The sequence below is a fragment of the Hyla sarda genome, unplaced genomic scaffold (assembly GCF_029499605.1).
Source record: "Hyla sarda isolate aHylSar1 unplaced genomic scaffold, aHylSar1.hap1 scaffold_356, whole genome shotgun sequence".
Taxonomy (NCBI): Eukaryota; Metazoa; Chordata; class Amphibia; order Anura; family Hylidae; genus Hyla; species Hyla sarda.
Genome location: NW_026610328.1, coordinates 120258 through 137411, shown reverse-complemented (window position 1 = coordinate 137411; position 17154 = coordinate 120258). Strand labels below are relative to the sequence as shown.

The following is a 17154-nucleotide window of genomic DNA, read 5'->3' as shown; positions in this document are numbered from 1 at the left end:
GGTGGATGCTGTTTACATCCTTGGAATTTTTGATTCATGTCACATATTAAATTCCTTGCAGATCTTCTCTACAAGAGAGAAACAACCAGGACAAAAAGAATGAAAAGTGGCTTCGTGAGCGTTGCCAGAAATCTCTGACAATGCAGTCGTCCCTGTCCAGACGAGCCATAGCCCTGGATCCACACAAGCCTTTGGCAGCATGCAACAAAGAGAAACTGAAAGAGCTGCGGTAAGTAGAGTTCTACAGTTGATGGTGAAGTGGAGGACACAGGGCAGATGATGAGATGTCATCACATACAGTGAGGGGTAAGTAGAGTTCTGCAGTTGATGGTGAAGTGGAGGACACAGGGCAGATGATGAGATGTCATCACATACAGTGAGGGGTAAGTAGAGTTCTGCAGTTGATGGTGAAGTGGAGGACACAGGGCAGATGATGAGATGTCATCACATACAGTGAGGGGTAAGTAGAGTTCTGCAGTTGATGGTGAAGTGGAGGACACAGGGCAGATGATGAGATGTCATCACATACAGTGAGGGGTAAGTAGAGTCCTGCAGTGGATGGTGATGTAGAGGACACAGGACAGACAGTAAGATGTCATCACATACATTGAGGGTGGTGAACTGCGGTCTGGCTGGCCTGTATATAGGTAGAGGTCTTCCATCTGCACCAGCAGAACTTTAGAGTGATTCCTGACGCAGTCGATTTGTCTGCTCGTGGTCCCATCTTTTCTCATCAAGCAGCAGCTTGGTCCCCATGTACAGCCTTTCTTCTTATGGTCTAGCTTCTGAAAGGACAGACAGGTAACCATAGTGTTGGTGCCTCCTGCTCCCACAAAGGACAAAGTGCACAGATCTAGGACTAAGCTGGAATATCCAGCAGGTGCATGCTACCCCCATATACAGGAATGTCCTCAGCTAAATCATCTCCCTGTTTTTATGATTTAGACAAGCAGATCGCAGGAGAACTCAGGAATACAAAGAGGAGCTGGAGGAGATGAGGCGACGTGTCAATGCCAAAGAGTATCTCTTTGAGCACGTCTCCAAGGTCAGCAGTGCTTAAGGGGTTCATACTGTGCTTTTCTGGGCACACGTCACCCTGTCTCTCCTTGCAGGGATGTGCCATTAAAGACATGGAGCGCAGATTTACCCAGACTCTAGCTCAGGCTGGGCTGAAGGAGGACTTTGTGCAGCAGAAGGGAAGAGAACATCTGGAGCAGAGCGAATCCCATTGCAGCCAACACCACGATGCAGATTCCGAGTAAGACAGGTAATGATAGTGGATTTGGAACAAAGCTCCTCTTATTATTACATGTTATTATGTAAAAAGCTGTTGTTATATCAGACACAACCTGAGGACAGATGGAGGATTGGAGGATAGCAGCTACGTCTTTCTATTCCTGGATATCCCCTTTAATAATGTCAAGGGATAGATTGTGAAGCCATCATTTTACAGTGGAGGTGTCACTGGTTATGTGTCAAAGTTAAAATCATGTATATTGCCCCTTGCCCCTGTCTTTTAGCTTGAAGATCTCCAAGTCTTTAAAGGGTTACTCTGAATAGCAAGAATGATTCATATTTTGTCTCCTCATTGCCAACAGTATTGTAATCTACACTTATTACCAGCACTGGGCAGTTTTCCCTGTTGAAATATGCTGTGACAGGCAGAAAGCAAAGATAAACCTGCCATTCCCTTACATCCTGACCAGTAGCACAGATGGGGTATTCCACCCCCCACCCCCTGCAAACTGGTAGGGCAGATTGCAGTTTATTGACCAATAAAAAACTAATCATATACACCCACATGACCCAGTATAAAGGAGAGTGTCACCCTCAGTCCCCTTTTATTTTTTCAGTGGGACTGATGGTTGACCCCCTCCAACCTTTTAATGAGGGTGAGGGTCATATATTTTTTTATATATTTTTCATATAATATTCTTATTGACCATGAGCATTTTTAGTTCCGCCCTATTTTTACACTGTATTTTGTGTATCACATTTCTTTTCTCCTCAGGGATTACCATGTAGCAGCTATCTTTTTGCTGCTTCTTTCTATATGTCGTCTGGGACTCTCCGCCTTTTTGTTCGGCTCTGGCCACGAGCGGGCGTCCGTGCATGCGTAGCTGATTCTCCTCCAGAACATGAAAGAAGATTCCAGTTCGTCCTCCTCGGAGGATGAAGATACTGTGTCCTATTTCTTCCCATTGCAGAAAACCTAACGTCTTTTGAGGTCTATCCGGGCGGGGGACCACAATGTTGACACAGGAGAAGCCTCCACTTCTAAAGGGCCAAAGGCCTTTAAAGTGGACCCTACTTTCCGTATTTAAAACGGAACTGAAGAAGCCAGAAAAGGGTCCAGTCTTAACCAAACATTTTAAGACCATGTTCCCTATCCAGAAAGATCAGCTTTCTTCTTGGGGCACTGTCCCCAAAGTTGACATAGCTGTGGCTAAAATGTCAAAAAGAACCGTGGTTCCTGCGGAGGATGGGTCTTCTCTGCAGGATCCGATGGATAGGAAGGCTGATTGCGCATTTAGGTGCTCCTATTCAGCAGCTTCAGCCTCAGCTTCTGTGGCCATTGCTAATTCCTGAAGACCTGCTTGACATCTATCCAGACAGATTTGGACCAGGGGGTCCCAAGGGATGAAATATTGGCTTCATTTAAAATGGCCAATCTGGCTATGGATTTTCTTTGCCATGCTGCTACTCAGAAGCTAAAGTCCACATCATGGCCTTATCCTCCGCTGGACTGTGTCCTCTCTGGTTAAAATCTTGGCTCGCAATATGATAGCCGACTGCCTCAGCAAAGGTTTCCCAACAAAAGAGGTCTCTCCATCCAGATCTATTCAAGGAAATAACGCTTAGGTGGGGCATGTCAGATATAGATCTCATGGCAATAAGGTTCAACACAAAGTTATAGAGGTTCTGCTCCCTTTACAGGGAAGACAGCCCAGTGACAATTGATGCTCTCTCAATCCCATGGAGGTTCAGGCTGGCCTAAATCTTCCCTTCAATTTCCTTGATCCCGAGGGTATTGATGAACATCAGGCAGGACCAAGCGTTAGTTATAGCCATAATATCATTTTGGCCCAAAAGAGCTTGGTTCACCCAACTCATTCAGATGAGTCAGGGGCAATATTGGAGGCTTCTCCCAGAGCAAGCACTAGTGTTGGGGACACTCACAGCTGCTCGAATCTTTAAAATGTTGAACCTGATGGCCTGGAGGTTGATCAGTCCCTTCCACAGTTAGAGGGGCTTTCTAGTGCGGTCTCGAGAACACTCACATTCTAGAGCGGAATCAACAAATAAAGCCTATAGAAGAATCAGGACTTTTTACAGTCTTGGTGCTTAAGAAAATAATTTCTGGATCTAATCCAGCTGTATTTACCATCCACAGCTTTCTCCAAGATGGACTAGATAAGAATTTGTCTCCTTCCACCTTGAAGGTCCCAGTATCAGCAATACAGTGGTCCCTCAACATACGATGGTAATTCGTTCCAAACGACCCATCGTTTGTCGAATCCATCGTATGTTGAGGGATCCGTGCAATGTAAAAAGTGCATTTAATACTCACCTGTCCCCGCCGCTCCGGACCGCGTCCTCACAGCTCCCGATGCTGTCCCGCTGCTCCAGCGTCTTCTTCGGGATCCTCTGGCTTCTTCCACATCTTCTGCATGGTCCGGGCCTCGCTTTCTGGTGACGTTATTACGCTGCTGCTCCGGCACGGCGTGCGTAGCGACTTAATAACGACGCCGGAAAGCGAGGCCTGGACCCTGGAGAAGATACAGAAGACGCCGGAGGATCCCGAAGTGGATTCGGAACAGCAGGGATAGGCAAGTGAACCTGTCCGGGATGCTTAAACTGCTATCTGACAGCAGCTTAAGCATTTTGCGCTGACGGATAGCAGTTAATGCGATGGCCCCAACATATAAAAGCATCGTATGTCGATGCTGAAATCGACATTCGATGACCTCTGAGAGGCCATCGCATGTCGATTTGATCATATGTCGGGGCCATCGCATGTCGGGGGGTTACTGTATCTGCCTATGTTAATAGATCATTGTCTCAAGACCCACAAGAGATTCTTGAGGGGCGCCTCAAGATTAAAACCTACAATTGTGCAACCAGTCCCTATGTGGGATCTGTCCGTTGTGCTCAAGGGACAGTCATCTCCTCCCTTTGAGCCTATGGAGGACGTGGACATGAAGTTCCTCACTATGAAGACAACTTTTTTTTACTGGCTATAACATCTGCCAAAAGGATTTTTCTGCACTTGAACCATATACATTTTTTTTGACAGATAGAGTATTATTAAAGATTTATGCCATCTTTTATCCCCAAAGTACCATCTTTTCAAAGTTTAGGAAGGATGAAAATCTTTTAATTCTTTTTGCAGGTGCCCAGAAGGGTCACAAAGCCTCAAAACCCTCCATCAGTAGATGGGTAAAGTATGCCATTAGAGAATCTATGGTATCTCAAAATGTGGAGCCTTCTGAGTTGGCAAGAGCTCACTCAACCAGATCTGTATCTACCTCCTTTGTGGAAAGGAGTTTAATTATTTTAGAACATATATGCAGAGCTGCATCTTTGAGTTCTTTCTCCACCTTCATCACCCACTACAGGCTTGATAGTAGAGTTGCCGATTCCTTATCTTTTGGGCGGACAGTGTTATCTGCCGCCAGGCACGAGAGCCCTCCCTCATAGGGTTTCTTCTTGCCATAGCCCCATCTTTGCTACTGGTTAGAACGTAAGGGAATCGTTAATAAATAATAGGGAAGGATAATTGTGCTACTGTTAGGATTAAGGGAAAACAAATTATGGTTAGAAATCTCTCTTCTTGTTACTACACAAGGGGACTGAGGGTGACCCCCCCCCTCCCCTCCATTATACTGGGTCATGTGGTGTGTATGATTATTTAATACATTTTTTATTGGTCAATAAACTTCCATCTGTCCTACCAGTTCACAGGGGGTGGAATACCCCATCTGTGCTACTGTTAGGACTAAGGGAAAACAAATTGTTAGAAATTAACGATCCTCTGTCTACTTTCTCTCCTCCCCCCAACAGAGATCATGTGACAATATCTCCTCTCTGCCCTCCCAAGAGAGACAGATCATGTGACCCTTTTTCTCCTCTCTCCCCCTTCCCACCCAGAGACAGATCACATGCCACTTTGTCCTGTCTTTTAGCGATCTTGCCTTGTAAGCAATAACCCTTTCTGACATCATACCAACAAGCCACACACCCTTTCTAACATCGTCCAACCAAGCCACCCTCGCCTTTATCATAGCTCAATCAAGCCACACCCCCTTTCTACCAGTCTCTGCAGTGAGGACTGCTGGAAAATTTAGTTTTAATAGGTTGTGCAGGAGGAAGGAGCAGAGAAAAAAATGGAGCAGAGGACGATGAATTGGGGCACCTTGAGGCTGTGTGCGCACACACTTATTTTTACAAAAAACAGGAGTGGGTTTGAAAAAAAGAAAAGAATGCAAATCCCTCATATCATATCCCTCATAGCTATTCTCTGTAGGTTCTGGTGTGCACATAGCCTTAGAATGTCTCACTGATAAACAGCACTGAGAAATCAGAACCAATAGACTTTTCAAAGGACTCAGACAACCATTGGAAAGGAAAAAATTTTATCCTGGTGAAGAAGGGCTATGTCCAATAGGTGAAGCTAGAGAAGAGAATTGGGAAATGCAGATGAACCTTCTCAGCCCAGTCTTGGGATTAGTTGACCTAGATCTACTAATCAATGTGATGTAATAACTTGAAAATGCCTTGATAGATTTGTCTCAAATTTAACATTATTACATATTAGGGGTGGATACACTATCCTATTATATTTGGTTGAAATCAGTCAACAGAAGGGGATGATCTCATATGTTCTGGACATAAGCGTATGTGCTGCGATGTTGGATTGATCCATTATTGTCGGTAGTGATTGTTCATTGGTTGTTGACAGTAGTGACAGGAATGTCAGTTACTGCAGTGACAGGGGGTGCAGCAGGAGGGAGGGTGACAGGAGGTGCAGCAGGAAGGGAGGGTGACAGCAGTGACAGGAACCACAGTTACAGCAGTGACAGGAGGAGCAGCCGGAGGGAGGGTGATTGGAGTGAGGGTGGCGCAGCAGGAGTGAGGGTGACAGGTGGCACAGCCAGAGGGCGGATGACAGGAGGTGCAGCAGAAAAGAGGGTGACAGCAGTGACAGGAGGTGAAGCCGGAGGGAGGGTGACAGAAGTGATAGGAGGTGCAGCAGAGGGGAAAGGTGACAGCAGTGATTGGAGGTGCCGCAGAGGGGGGAAGGGTGACAGCAGTGATAAGAAGTGCTGCAGGAGGCATAGCAAGGGGCCTGAGCCTTGCTGGCAGCACTGCAGGTGGCAGCAATTATTACATGTAACCTGGGCAGAAGCAGGACAGGGGCTGGCTTTACAGTTCCCCCCACTCTTAAATATGACAGCGTCCCCAGCACTAACCTGGTTGATGGTAGCAGTGCAGGGCACTCTCTTCCTGCTGCCTCCTTTCTTCCTCTCTGTTGATAGCAGCTTCTCCAGGTGAGTGGGAGGGCACAAAGTGACTGAAGCCAGGACACTCCCTTCGGGCCACAGCCTCATACATTCAGGAGGTGGCAAGAGACCCTTAAATGAGAGGAAGTGTTAATGGAGTTACTGCTTGCTACCGCCAGGGGTTATCTAATTGTTATACGTCTCCACCGACTGAATGGCCAACCAATAATTGCCGGTCTAAGAATAACTGCATTCCTTACTTCATACATTACGTATCTGAACAGAGTGAGGTCTGCTGTTCACCGAACCACTAGTGCTTATTATCATTTTAATGCTCTTATTGAAGAGGTCAGCCGTGGCAACCCTCTGGTTCTGGTTAAAATCATGCATAGAACCCTTGACAGTTTTAGCTGGTACTGTGATCTCAGAATCTTCTCTCTTTTCTGTAGGGTCCCACATGTACGTTTTAGAAGTGAAGATTAGACTGATCAGCAGGGTAGGCGGTGCAGATCGTGGAGAGACGTGGACATTTAATGCTTCATTCCTTTATAACTTCAGTCTTCACCTGTGTGCTTATTTGTATTGTTTTACTGTGAAATAAAGTTTGCTGTCTATGGATCAGTATACACATAATATCCAGAATGTTCTGAATGGATCAATGTTTTTAATAATGTTCTGGTTAGTAGACAAAGAACGTAGAAAGGACACTGGATGCAGAGTCGTTATTTAAGGATACAATATGTGCGGTACTGCGGATCCTTGGCTGTGAGCTCTACATGCTCTGAAGAACAGCACACATCAGATAGAGAACATACACTTCACATTACAACACGTTCTTACCCCATGGCTCATACACACACAAGTGTGATAAATGTGTAATGTAAGTTTTATTTGTTTCATTCCAGCACTGCTGCTGTGCTTCCCTTACATGGCTGTAGCAAGGACGTGCCCATATACCCACATTACTGCTGCAGCCGACCAATGGCCTCTAGGGTCTTGTGCCATGTACTGCTGGGGGCCAGTTAATAGGTATACGGTCACCCCATCACTGCAGCCATGAAAACAGTCAGTGGTGAGGACTGGTGCAGCAGTGGTAAAATAAAGTGGTTTGTATAGCTTGTTATTTTAGCCCAATTCCTTCCAATGACCACATAGGCCTTGGTGCTTGCAGAGTATTCTCTTCACCTGATGAGGAATAGAGTATCCATCACCATGTTACAGCATCTTTTTCATGTACCACTGCTCCTGGAACCCATTTAAAGACTGTAATAGTGGTTCACTCTTATATAAGCAACTAGCAGACGCTTCCCCAGTAAAGATTTTCCCCCCAAAGAAAAGCGTAATCTTAAAAACTTCTACAGAGCACAATTGTTAAATCAATAACACAAATAAAAGGGTTTTCAAAAGTGCCTTTAATTTAGTAAGATGGAGACTTCTTCTTCATAGCAGTGTCTCCCAGTGGCCTCTGACAGCCGGTGACTTCGTGACAGGCTCGCCTTACTCACAGATTCCACTGCTGGACTGTGCTCTAAAGAAATACATAAAATTTACCAATCTGATCATCTGTGCAGAATACAAAGCTAACAACAAGTGCACTGTGCTGCAACTCAGAAATACAGAGTGATGATAGAGTGCTTAGAACTAAGCTGGAGAAAGCAAAGTCTTCTGAAGCCAGAGACACTTCCATACAATCCACTTATGACAATAAGAGAGCGTGACTGGTGAAGGTGAAAACACGACACGAGCCACTTACCTGCCTTTTTTACTGGGTGATGCTTTCTAACATGGGCATTTCTGCTCCCGCTTTGAGAAAAGGTCTTTCCACACACTGGACACTGATGTGACTTCACACCTGAGAGACAGTATCAAGCGTCAGTCCTGAACAACAAGCATCCTAAAAAGGGGCACCAGCCACCTCCTCACCTGAATGAACTACCAGATGTTTTCTAAGACTTGAATATTCAGCAAAGCTGCGGCCGCATCCCTCCTCCTCACACAGAAAGGGTTTCTCTCCTGCCAAAAGCCAAGTGGTAAGTCATGTGCCAACCACAGCAGGTAGTGTAGACAGCAAGATGAGCGCTCACCAGTATGGATACGCAGGTGGTTCTTCAGGTTCCCAGCTGTAGTAAACTGCTTTTCACAGCCAGACTCAGGACACAGGAATGGACGCTCTCCATTGTGAGTGCGCATGTGAACATTCAATCTTTGGAGAACATAAAAGCTTTTTCCACAACCCTCCGCAGGACACGTGAAGGAGCGCTCATTTCTGGAAGACACTTTGATGGTTACATTTAACTCCTCCTATGTTTCAGACTCCGTAATTCTCATCTGTAATGGACAGGTCACCCCCAGTACCTAGATTCTGCTACAGGGTCCATCTAACAGTCGCAGTTCAAGCCCCAGATTCTATATGCATGTGATACTACCTAACCTATTACAATACCCTGAAGTCTAAAGCACCATTTGGCAGTGCTGTCTGTGGGCACTCACATGTGAGTCTTCAGGTGATATCTCAGGTGTGTTGGACGCAGAAAGGATCGCTCACAGCCATGGACGGAGCAGCGCAGACGTTTCTCTGGGTGGGCGGCTCTGACCTCACAGGAGCTGTTTAGTGTTCCATCAGCTGAAAACAATACACAATTCTGGAAAGCTGCACAATTCTTACATCTAGAAAACATTTTCAGGTTTCTTCTGTGCCGACACCGGGGAGAAGTGCTGAGCAGATTTTATGAACCTTCACCAGCGAGCAGCATCAAGTGTCTTCTGCACCAGTCTCAGCCAAGGCATACAGTACTGAGTATATAAAAGGACACCCTTACTGGCAGGCAGAGTCTGGAGGCAGTACTTACCATTGCTGATGGACTTGGCATGTTTTGCCAGCTGAGCCCGGGTGGCAGCAATCAGACTGTCATGAGCCAACTCCTGAACCCGCAGAAACCATGGCATACTGCTGTCTGTGCAATCATTGGGCAAAAAGTCATTCCCAGAATCCTCAGCTTCATCATGAACAAAGACCATGTGCTCGGATGGTGAACTTAGGCCTGCAATAGAAAAGGTTCATGTGACTCAGGAGCGCTACAATATGTCACAGGTTGGCGAGTGCATGACTCCAGCATGGTGTGCACTAGTAAGAAGAGGAGCGGGACAGCGAGGAGAAGAACCAAGACTCTGGGGAAACAGGGAAAATTCCTGGTCAGTTTTATCCTCAGTCCATGGACTAGTTTAGTATCCTCTCTGAACTCTCTACAATGTATCTATATCCTTCTGGAGATCGCTCTGCAGTGCTGCACACAATACTACAAATGAGGTCTCATCAGTGCAGTTCTGTACAGGTGCATGAGCACCTCCCTCTACTGCTAATACCTCTCCCTATACACCCATGGGCACCTCCCTCTACTGCTAATACCTCTCACTATACACCCATGAGCACCTCCCTCTACTGCTAATACCTCTCACTATACACCCATGAGCACCTCCCTCTACTGCTAATACCTCTCACTATACACCCATGAGCACCTCCCTCTACTGCTAATACCTCTCACTATACACCCATGAGCACCTCCCTCTACTGCTAATACCTCTCACTATACACCCATGAGCACCTCCCTCTACTGCTAATACCTCTCACTATACACCAATGAGCACCTCCCTCTACTGCTAATAGCTTTCCCTATAAACCCATGAGCACCTCCCTCTGCTGCTAATACCTCTCCCTATAAACCAATGAGCATCTCCCTCTGCTGCTAATACCTCTCCGTATTCACCCATGAGCACCTCCCTCTGCTGCTAATACCACTCACTATACACCCATGCGCACCTCCCTCTACTGCTAATACATCTCCCTATACATCCCTGAGCACTTCTCTCTACTGGTTCTCCCCTCCCCCCCCATCCCACGTAATGTTATCCCCTCCCCCCCCCTCCCACGTAATGTTATCCCCTCCCCCCCATCCCACGTAATGTTATCCCCTCCCCCATCCCATCACATGTAATGTTATCCCCTCCCCCCATCCCATCACACATAATGTTCTTCCCTCCCCCATCCCAAGTAATGTTCTCCCCTCCCCCCAGTCCCCCATAATGTTCTCCCTTCCTGTGGCTTTCTTTTTGTGAACCTCAGTATTTCCTGTTGAAGTTTTATTTTTTACTACAATTCCCAAAATTCCACTTTCCTACCTCCCATACATCAGCCACCCCACCCATTGAACAACAAACAAGCTAGATTCAATGAAAAAGGTCAGTGCTTTCTAATTAGGGTGCCTCCAGCTGTTGCTAATTTCCTGTTTTCGCTCCACCTATCGAAGCAGACAGGCTCCCTGTCATTAGGGATCGACCGATATCGGTTTTTTAGGGCCGATACCGATAATCGGTGCAGGTTAGGGCCGATAGCCGATAACTTATACCGATATTCCGGTATAAGTTATCGGCTATTTAACCCCCTGCGACACCGCTGCAGATCATTGATTTAAAGCGGGCGCTTTAAATCAATGATCTGCAGTGGCTTTTGCGGGGCCATAGACCGCCGCCGCCACCACCCGCTTCTCTCCCCTACCTGCCAGGGTGCTCCGGGCCATCCATCCATCGTTCATGTAGTGTCCGGGGGCGTTCCGGGTGGAGGGTGGTCCGGTCCGGGCTGTCCTTCTCAGGCGGTCATCTTCTCCACTCCGGGCAGGCTCCGGCCTAGTAACGCTGCATAGACGTCGCTGCGCAGTGACGCCCGTGCGCAGCGACGCACCTGACATCACAGCGTAGCGGCGTCTATGCAGCGTACTAGGCCGGAGCCTGCCCGGAGTGGAGAAGAAGGACAGCTCGGACCGGACCACCCTCCACCCGGAACGCCCCCGGACACTACATGAAGGAAGGATGGCCTGGACCACCCCCATTACGGGTAAGTTTAATTTTTTTATTGACTCGGAGGGTGGGGGAGGGGCCCGACCGGTATAGCGGTATGGGAAAAAATCCATACCGCTATACCGCCTAGCATCACGGTGGGGGGTGCGGTGCGGCGGGTCGAGGGGGTGGCGGTCGCGGTGCGGGGGGCAGGGCATTATCGGCTTATCGGCAAGATAATTGCCGATACCGATAATGCCCAAAATCGTGATTATCGGCCGATAATATCGGCCATACCGATAATCGGTCGATCTCTACCTGTCATCACCTGACTAGTGATGTCAGGTCTCAGCCGCAATGCATCCTGGGAAATACCCGAGACACGAGTCATTTCGTATGCTGTTAAAAATGAACATCCAGAATAAGAATACGAGACCAGCCGTTAGCGACAGGTACAGACACTATATTATGAACTACACTAACTTTACAGCCCCTGTAGCATAATAAAATAAAAATCCTGGAATACTCTTATATTTCCATTCACAGACCTGTATGAAGGCTTGTTTTTTTTTGCGTGACCAATTGTACTTTGCAATTACATCACTTATTTGACCCTAAAATGTATGACGCACCCAAATTATTATTTTTTTGTGTGAGGAAATATAAACGATAACCACAATTATACAAATATTGGAAGGTTTTGTTTTCACTCTGTACATTTTTAAAATTACATGTTTTCTATTAAAGGGGTACTACCGTGCTGACAACTTATCCCCTATCTAAAGTATAGGGGATAAGTTGCCTGATCGCGCGGGGTCCCGCCACTGGGGACCCCCGCGATCTCGCACGCAGCACCCCGCTCTCATCAGGCCCCGGAGCGAACATCCGCTCCGGGTCTGATGACGGGGCCGGAGTATTGTGACGTCACAGCTCCGCCCCCGTGTGACGTCACAATACTCCAGCCCCGTGATCGGCAGTCATCAGACCCGGAGCGGATGTTCGCTCCGGGGCCTGATGAGAGCGGGGTGGTGCGTGCGAGATCGTGGGGGTCCCCAGCGGCGGGACCCCGCGTGATCAGGCAACTTATCCCCTATCCTTTTCCATTATTGTACTGCTTTTTAAAAAATCTAAATTTTTTTTTCAAATATATTTTTATTGAACAATATAATAATACATTAATACATAAAAGAACAATATAATAATACATTAATACACCCGGCTCACGGCTGTTTGGCTGAGGCTCCTGATGTTCGTGCGCGTATGTCTGCACAGTTGAAATAAAGGAAACGTTTTTACTGCATCCCGGTGAGTGACGTCCCTGTTACTTCTCTACTATGCATGTTTGAAAGTTTGCTCTAAGGGACTGGGAACCCAGTGGATTAGCAGTGATTCAGTGTTACCTACGGACCGTCTTGCTAATTAACTCCTTGCCTGCAAGCAATAGGAGTAGTCCATTCACAGGTGTTTCTGAGGTAGCGGTGCCGACCGAACTCTTTCTTGCAACCATATTAATACATAAAAGGTTGAAGACCAGATATCCAGAAGGTCTAAGGTAAATCAGACCTGGTATGCATTTGCCATGTCACGTATAACAAGTATAACATATCCAAAATCGAAAATACCAAGGAACAATAGAACAGAGGATAAAAGTTGTCATACAATATTACAATTAAAAATGTAAACCCCTATCCCCTAGTTGTCATGACCTGGTGGTGTCAATCAAGTAAACATTCATATCCCCATAGTCTGTAGCCCCATCTAGCCTCCGTCAGATAAGTCCCCTCCTCACCATTATCATCCCAATCATCGCCTCATTCCCGCTCTCTGACCACCCATTACAAAAGCCGTAGAAGTTTAATAATTGTAATAGTTCCCACCCCCTGGAGACCTTTCAAACCAGTCTGCCAAGCGGATCGTCTGCCAACGACCCACACGTGAGATATCAAGCAGTCGGCAGTTGCAAAGCTCCAAGTGTCCCCCTGAGAGCCTCGGTGTTATACCAAGTTGTGTAACGGAAAGGCTGCATAATAGCATCTATTTCTGGAGGATTAAAATGAGAAGTGATAAAAGACCGCCATTTCCTAAAGAAAAGCTTTGCCCCAGATTCTTTGTGCCTCTCTGTGTCCAAGTTATCAATTTCCATATATCCATTCAATTGGGAGACAAGCATTGGCAGGTCTGGGGTGCTAGCCTCGAGTCACTTGTCGAATAAGCATCCCAGCGCAACCAAGAACACAATGTGAACAAACTGAGGTGTGATGAAGCTCCACCCCCCCTCCCTCCTCCGGCGGGCGCCATTGGTGGAAGAGCAGAGCCTGTGGGGTGAAAGGAAGAGTTACCTGCCAGTGATCACTAACATATTTACACACCTGGCACCAGTAAGTTTCAGTATGTGAACAGTCCCATACCCCATGATACAGATTTGTGAGGGGAGTGTTACACTTCGGACAATGAGTTATTCTGTCAGGAAAAGACTGCGAAGGGAGAATGTTAAAGCCATAGAGTGCTGCATGCGCCAGTTTGAAGCAAGTCTCTCTCCAGCGTTCATTTATCACATTTCTACGTATTGCTCCCCACCCTGCAAGTATCAAGTATCTTAGCCGTTAGATCCTCATCTCCCGTCCATCTCTCCAACGTGCGAAAAACCTTGTTCGGGTCCAGCTTCACCAACCGGGTTTTTATGTATTCTGCACCTTTCTATGTATATTTTTAACTTTTTGTATTCAATAAAGTATATGGATTTATAATGATTTCATGTTTTTGTGTGCACTGTTTGGTACACAATTTCGGCGTTCCTCCAAGGTAGGATATAAAGTAGAAATTGACACCTTTCTGGATTTCCCCCCCCCCCGCTATGTCATCAAAGGAACTAGAGGGCACCTCCTTCGATAGGTCTCGTAGTCTGGAGGAACAAAACGAGTACACCTGATTCGCATACAACACATGGGATCTAGGGAGCCCATGGGATGTTAGCATTTCCTCAGGTGTAAGCCAACGTCTCTTCTCGACATTCATAACATTTCCCACCAAGGATACCCCTCTAGAGCCCCAAATTCGTAACCAGGAAGAAGAGCCTGCCTGAGGAAACTCTGGATGGCCAGAAAGGGGCATATATTTAGAGAGAAGAAACGGGAGGCCATGTCTTCCGTACCTCCTTCCAAGACACTATGATGTCTCTGAGCAATATAGACCCCTTCACCTTGGCCGGTAGCTTGGCATAGGTGGTGTGCAATAAAGCTGAAAGAGACCAGGGAGCCGACAGTGCTGCCTCTACTACAAAGTTAGACAAGTACGAGGAACCATGAAGCCAATCCCGGACATGTCGAAATATGCAGGCCAAATTATATCCCTCATTGATGAAGTGCCAAAGGGTAGTAGTTTACTCTTGGAGGCATTTATCTTATAACCAGTGAATCCATCCGCTCTTGTTAAAAAGTTCAATATCCGTGGCACCGCCTCCCTTGGGTTGACAAGATATACGAGAGCATCATCCGCAAACAGCGAAAGCTTGAGCTCCTGTGAAACCACCTTAATCCCTCTATACATGTCAGATGCTATCATATATCTTGCCAAAGGTTCTATTGCCAAGTCAAATAGCAAGGGTGATAGAGGACACCCCTGTCTGGTGCCTTTCTGTATGGTGATCGGTCGGGATAGTATGCCTGGAGTGTAGACTCCAGCATTCATGTCATGATACAATCCTTGTAAATAAGATACAAAACAACCCGTAATGCCGAATTTTCCCAGGACCAACATCAGCCAATCCCATCTCACACATTGTCGAACGCCTTTTCGGCATCTAGAGACAGTAAAGCAGGGGTGACGCCAGTCCTGAGATCATCCCGCACACTATCCATGACCGCCAACACTTTGCTGATGTTGGTTACTGCTGACCTAGATTTAATAAATCCTACTTTATGCTCACCTATAAGAGACGGTAAAAATTCTGACAGTCTGTTCACTAGTATTTTTGACAATAGTTTAATATCTTGGTCTATCAAAGAGATGAGCCTGTAGGAGCCTGGGTCAGATAGATCTTTATCCGGCTTGGGTAAAACTTTGATATATGCTAGCTTGGACGACTGGGAAATCGACCCCGAATGTAGAAGGTCATTAAAATATCTAGTCAGTGCTGGGACAATTTGGCTTGAGAGGGTTTTATAAAATTCACTCGGGTATCCGTCAGGTCCCGGAGCTTTACCATTAGTTAAGGATTTTATGACGTCAGTCACCTCAACCTCTGTAATGTCGGCGTTTAATAATTGGCACTGGTCTTCCATCAGTTTGGGGAGGGTCAAGTCCGTCCAGAAATGTTTTCCCTTCTGTCATGGGGTCCGGAGCAGTCGAGTATAAGGAATTATAATATGAGCCTAATATTCTATTAATAGAGTGAGGATCCGAGTGGGTACATCCCTTTTAAAAAAAAAAAATTTTTTTTTTTTTTTTTTACAATATTAGTATGTTTAAAAATCGCCATATTTTGCTAACCTATAAACTTTAAAATGTTTCCGTATACAGGGCTGTATGAGGGCTAACTTTTTTGCACCATGACATGTAGTTTTTTTTTTAGTACCACTTTTGTGTATATGCGACTTTTTAGTTGCTATTTATAAAAAAAAATTGATGTGACAAAAGCTGCAATTTTTGACTTTTTTTAACGTTTACGCCGTTCACCATATAGGCTCATGAACATTATATTTTGATAATTCTGACATTTACGCATGTGGCGATATCAAATGTTTATTAATTTTATTTTTTTTATGCTTTTTGGAGGTAAAATGTAAAAAAGGGTCGATTTAAATTTTAATTGGGGTGGGGATTTTTTAAAAACTTTTTTTTTACTTTTCAGACCAGAGCAGAGGACCCCAGAAGAGCAGTGGAGGCAGGTAAAGGGACCCACATACGCCATTTTGGATGATCGGATCCCCACGGCAGTGCCGCAAGCGATCTGATCATCCAATAGAACGCCCGCATTGCTGCAGATGCCATGATCTGTATTGATCACGGCATCTGAGGGGTTAATGGCAGACATCAGCGTGATTGCTGATGTCTTGCCATTACAGATGGGATGCCGTGCATGATGTGTCATGCATAGGACATAAATGTACATTTACGTCCATTGTCCTTAAGGGGTTAAAAAGGATTAGAAAGATTAGAAATACCAAGCAGATTTCTTCCAAAAACAGCTCCACCCGTCCTCAGGTTGCGTGTGGTATTGCAGCTCCGTTCCACTGAAGTAAATTGAGCCAAGTTGTAATACCACACACAACCTAAGGACAGGGGTGGTGCTGTTTTTGGAAGAAATTCACTCTGCTCTTCTATTCCTGGATAACCACTTTAACCATTCATATGTGTCTATCTGTATTGATTATGGCATCTGAAGTATTGAGGGGGAGGGTGTACAGAAACTCATCAGGACCACCTGTGGCACAATCGCAGGTGTCCGATGAGTCAAAATGCTGGCCAGAGGCCTCTGGGGCCACTTTGGCTGAAAAGTATTAGCAATCAAAAGATTGCAATATATATATAGTCTCCTGAGGGACTTAAAAATGAACAATCAACAAAAAAAATAAAAAAGTACAAATAAAAAAAAATAAAAAAAATTAATGAATACATTTGGTATCACTGTGTGTGGAAATGTCTATATTATTAAAATATATGACCCTGTATGGTGAGTGGCGTACAAAATTGCTGATTTTTGGTCACATCACACCCCAGGAAAAAAGAATTAAAAAAAAGTGATTAAAAAAAGTGTATGGGAGTAGTATTGATAAAATCTACAGATCATGGCGCAAAAAATGAGCTCCATACAGCCCTGTAC

The 17154-nt window shown here is 45.8% G+C and overlaps 2 protein-coding genes across 4 annotated transcripts in view; one reads left to right on the top strand and one right to left on the bottom strand.

Annotated features, from left to right (window-relative positions):
- Positions 1 to 7129, top strand: part of FAM161B (FAM161 centrosomal protein B) — a 33193-nt gene extending 26064 nt beyond the window's left edge. For both annotated transcript variants that reach the window (XM_056553715.1, XM_056553714.1), the window contains exons 6-9: positions 62 to 229; positions 946 to 1045; positions 1113 to 1267; positions 6953 to 7129. In XM_056553715.1, coding sequence (XP_056409690.1) covers positions 62 to 229; positions 946 to 1045; positions 1113 to 1262 — 418 coding nt within the window. In that variant the 3' untranslated portion in view covers positions 1263 to 1267; positions 6953 to 7129. The remainder of the gene's footprint in view (positions 1 to 61; positions 230 to 945; positions 1046 to 1112; positions 1268 to 6952) is intronic.
- A 767-nt stretch (positions 7130 to 7896) lies between these two features.
- The window catches only part of ZNF410 (zinc finger protein 410), a 103405-nt gene continuing 94147 nt past the window's right edge, over positions 7897 to 17154 (bottom strand). The window contains exons 12-17 of one of the 2 annotated variants that reach the window (XM_056553712.1): positions 9353 to 9544; positions 8994 to 9126; positions 8588 to 8769; positions 8427 to 8516; positions 8257 to 8355; positions 7897 to 8031 (exon numbers count right to left, since the gene is read on the bottom strand). In XM_056553712.1, the coding sequence (XP_056409687.1) occupies positions 7916 to 8031; positions 8257 to 8355; positions 8427 to 8516; positions 8588 to 8769; positions 8994 to 9126; positions 9353 to 9544 (812 nt within the window). In that variant the 3' untranslated portion in view covers positions 7897 to 7915. The remainder of the gene's footprint in view (positions 8032 to 8256; positions 8356 to 8426; positions 8517 to 8587; positions 8770 to 8993; positions 9127 to 9352; positions 9545 to 17154) is intronic. The other variant, XM_056553713.1, reaches the window with a different exon arrangement.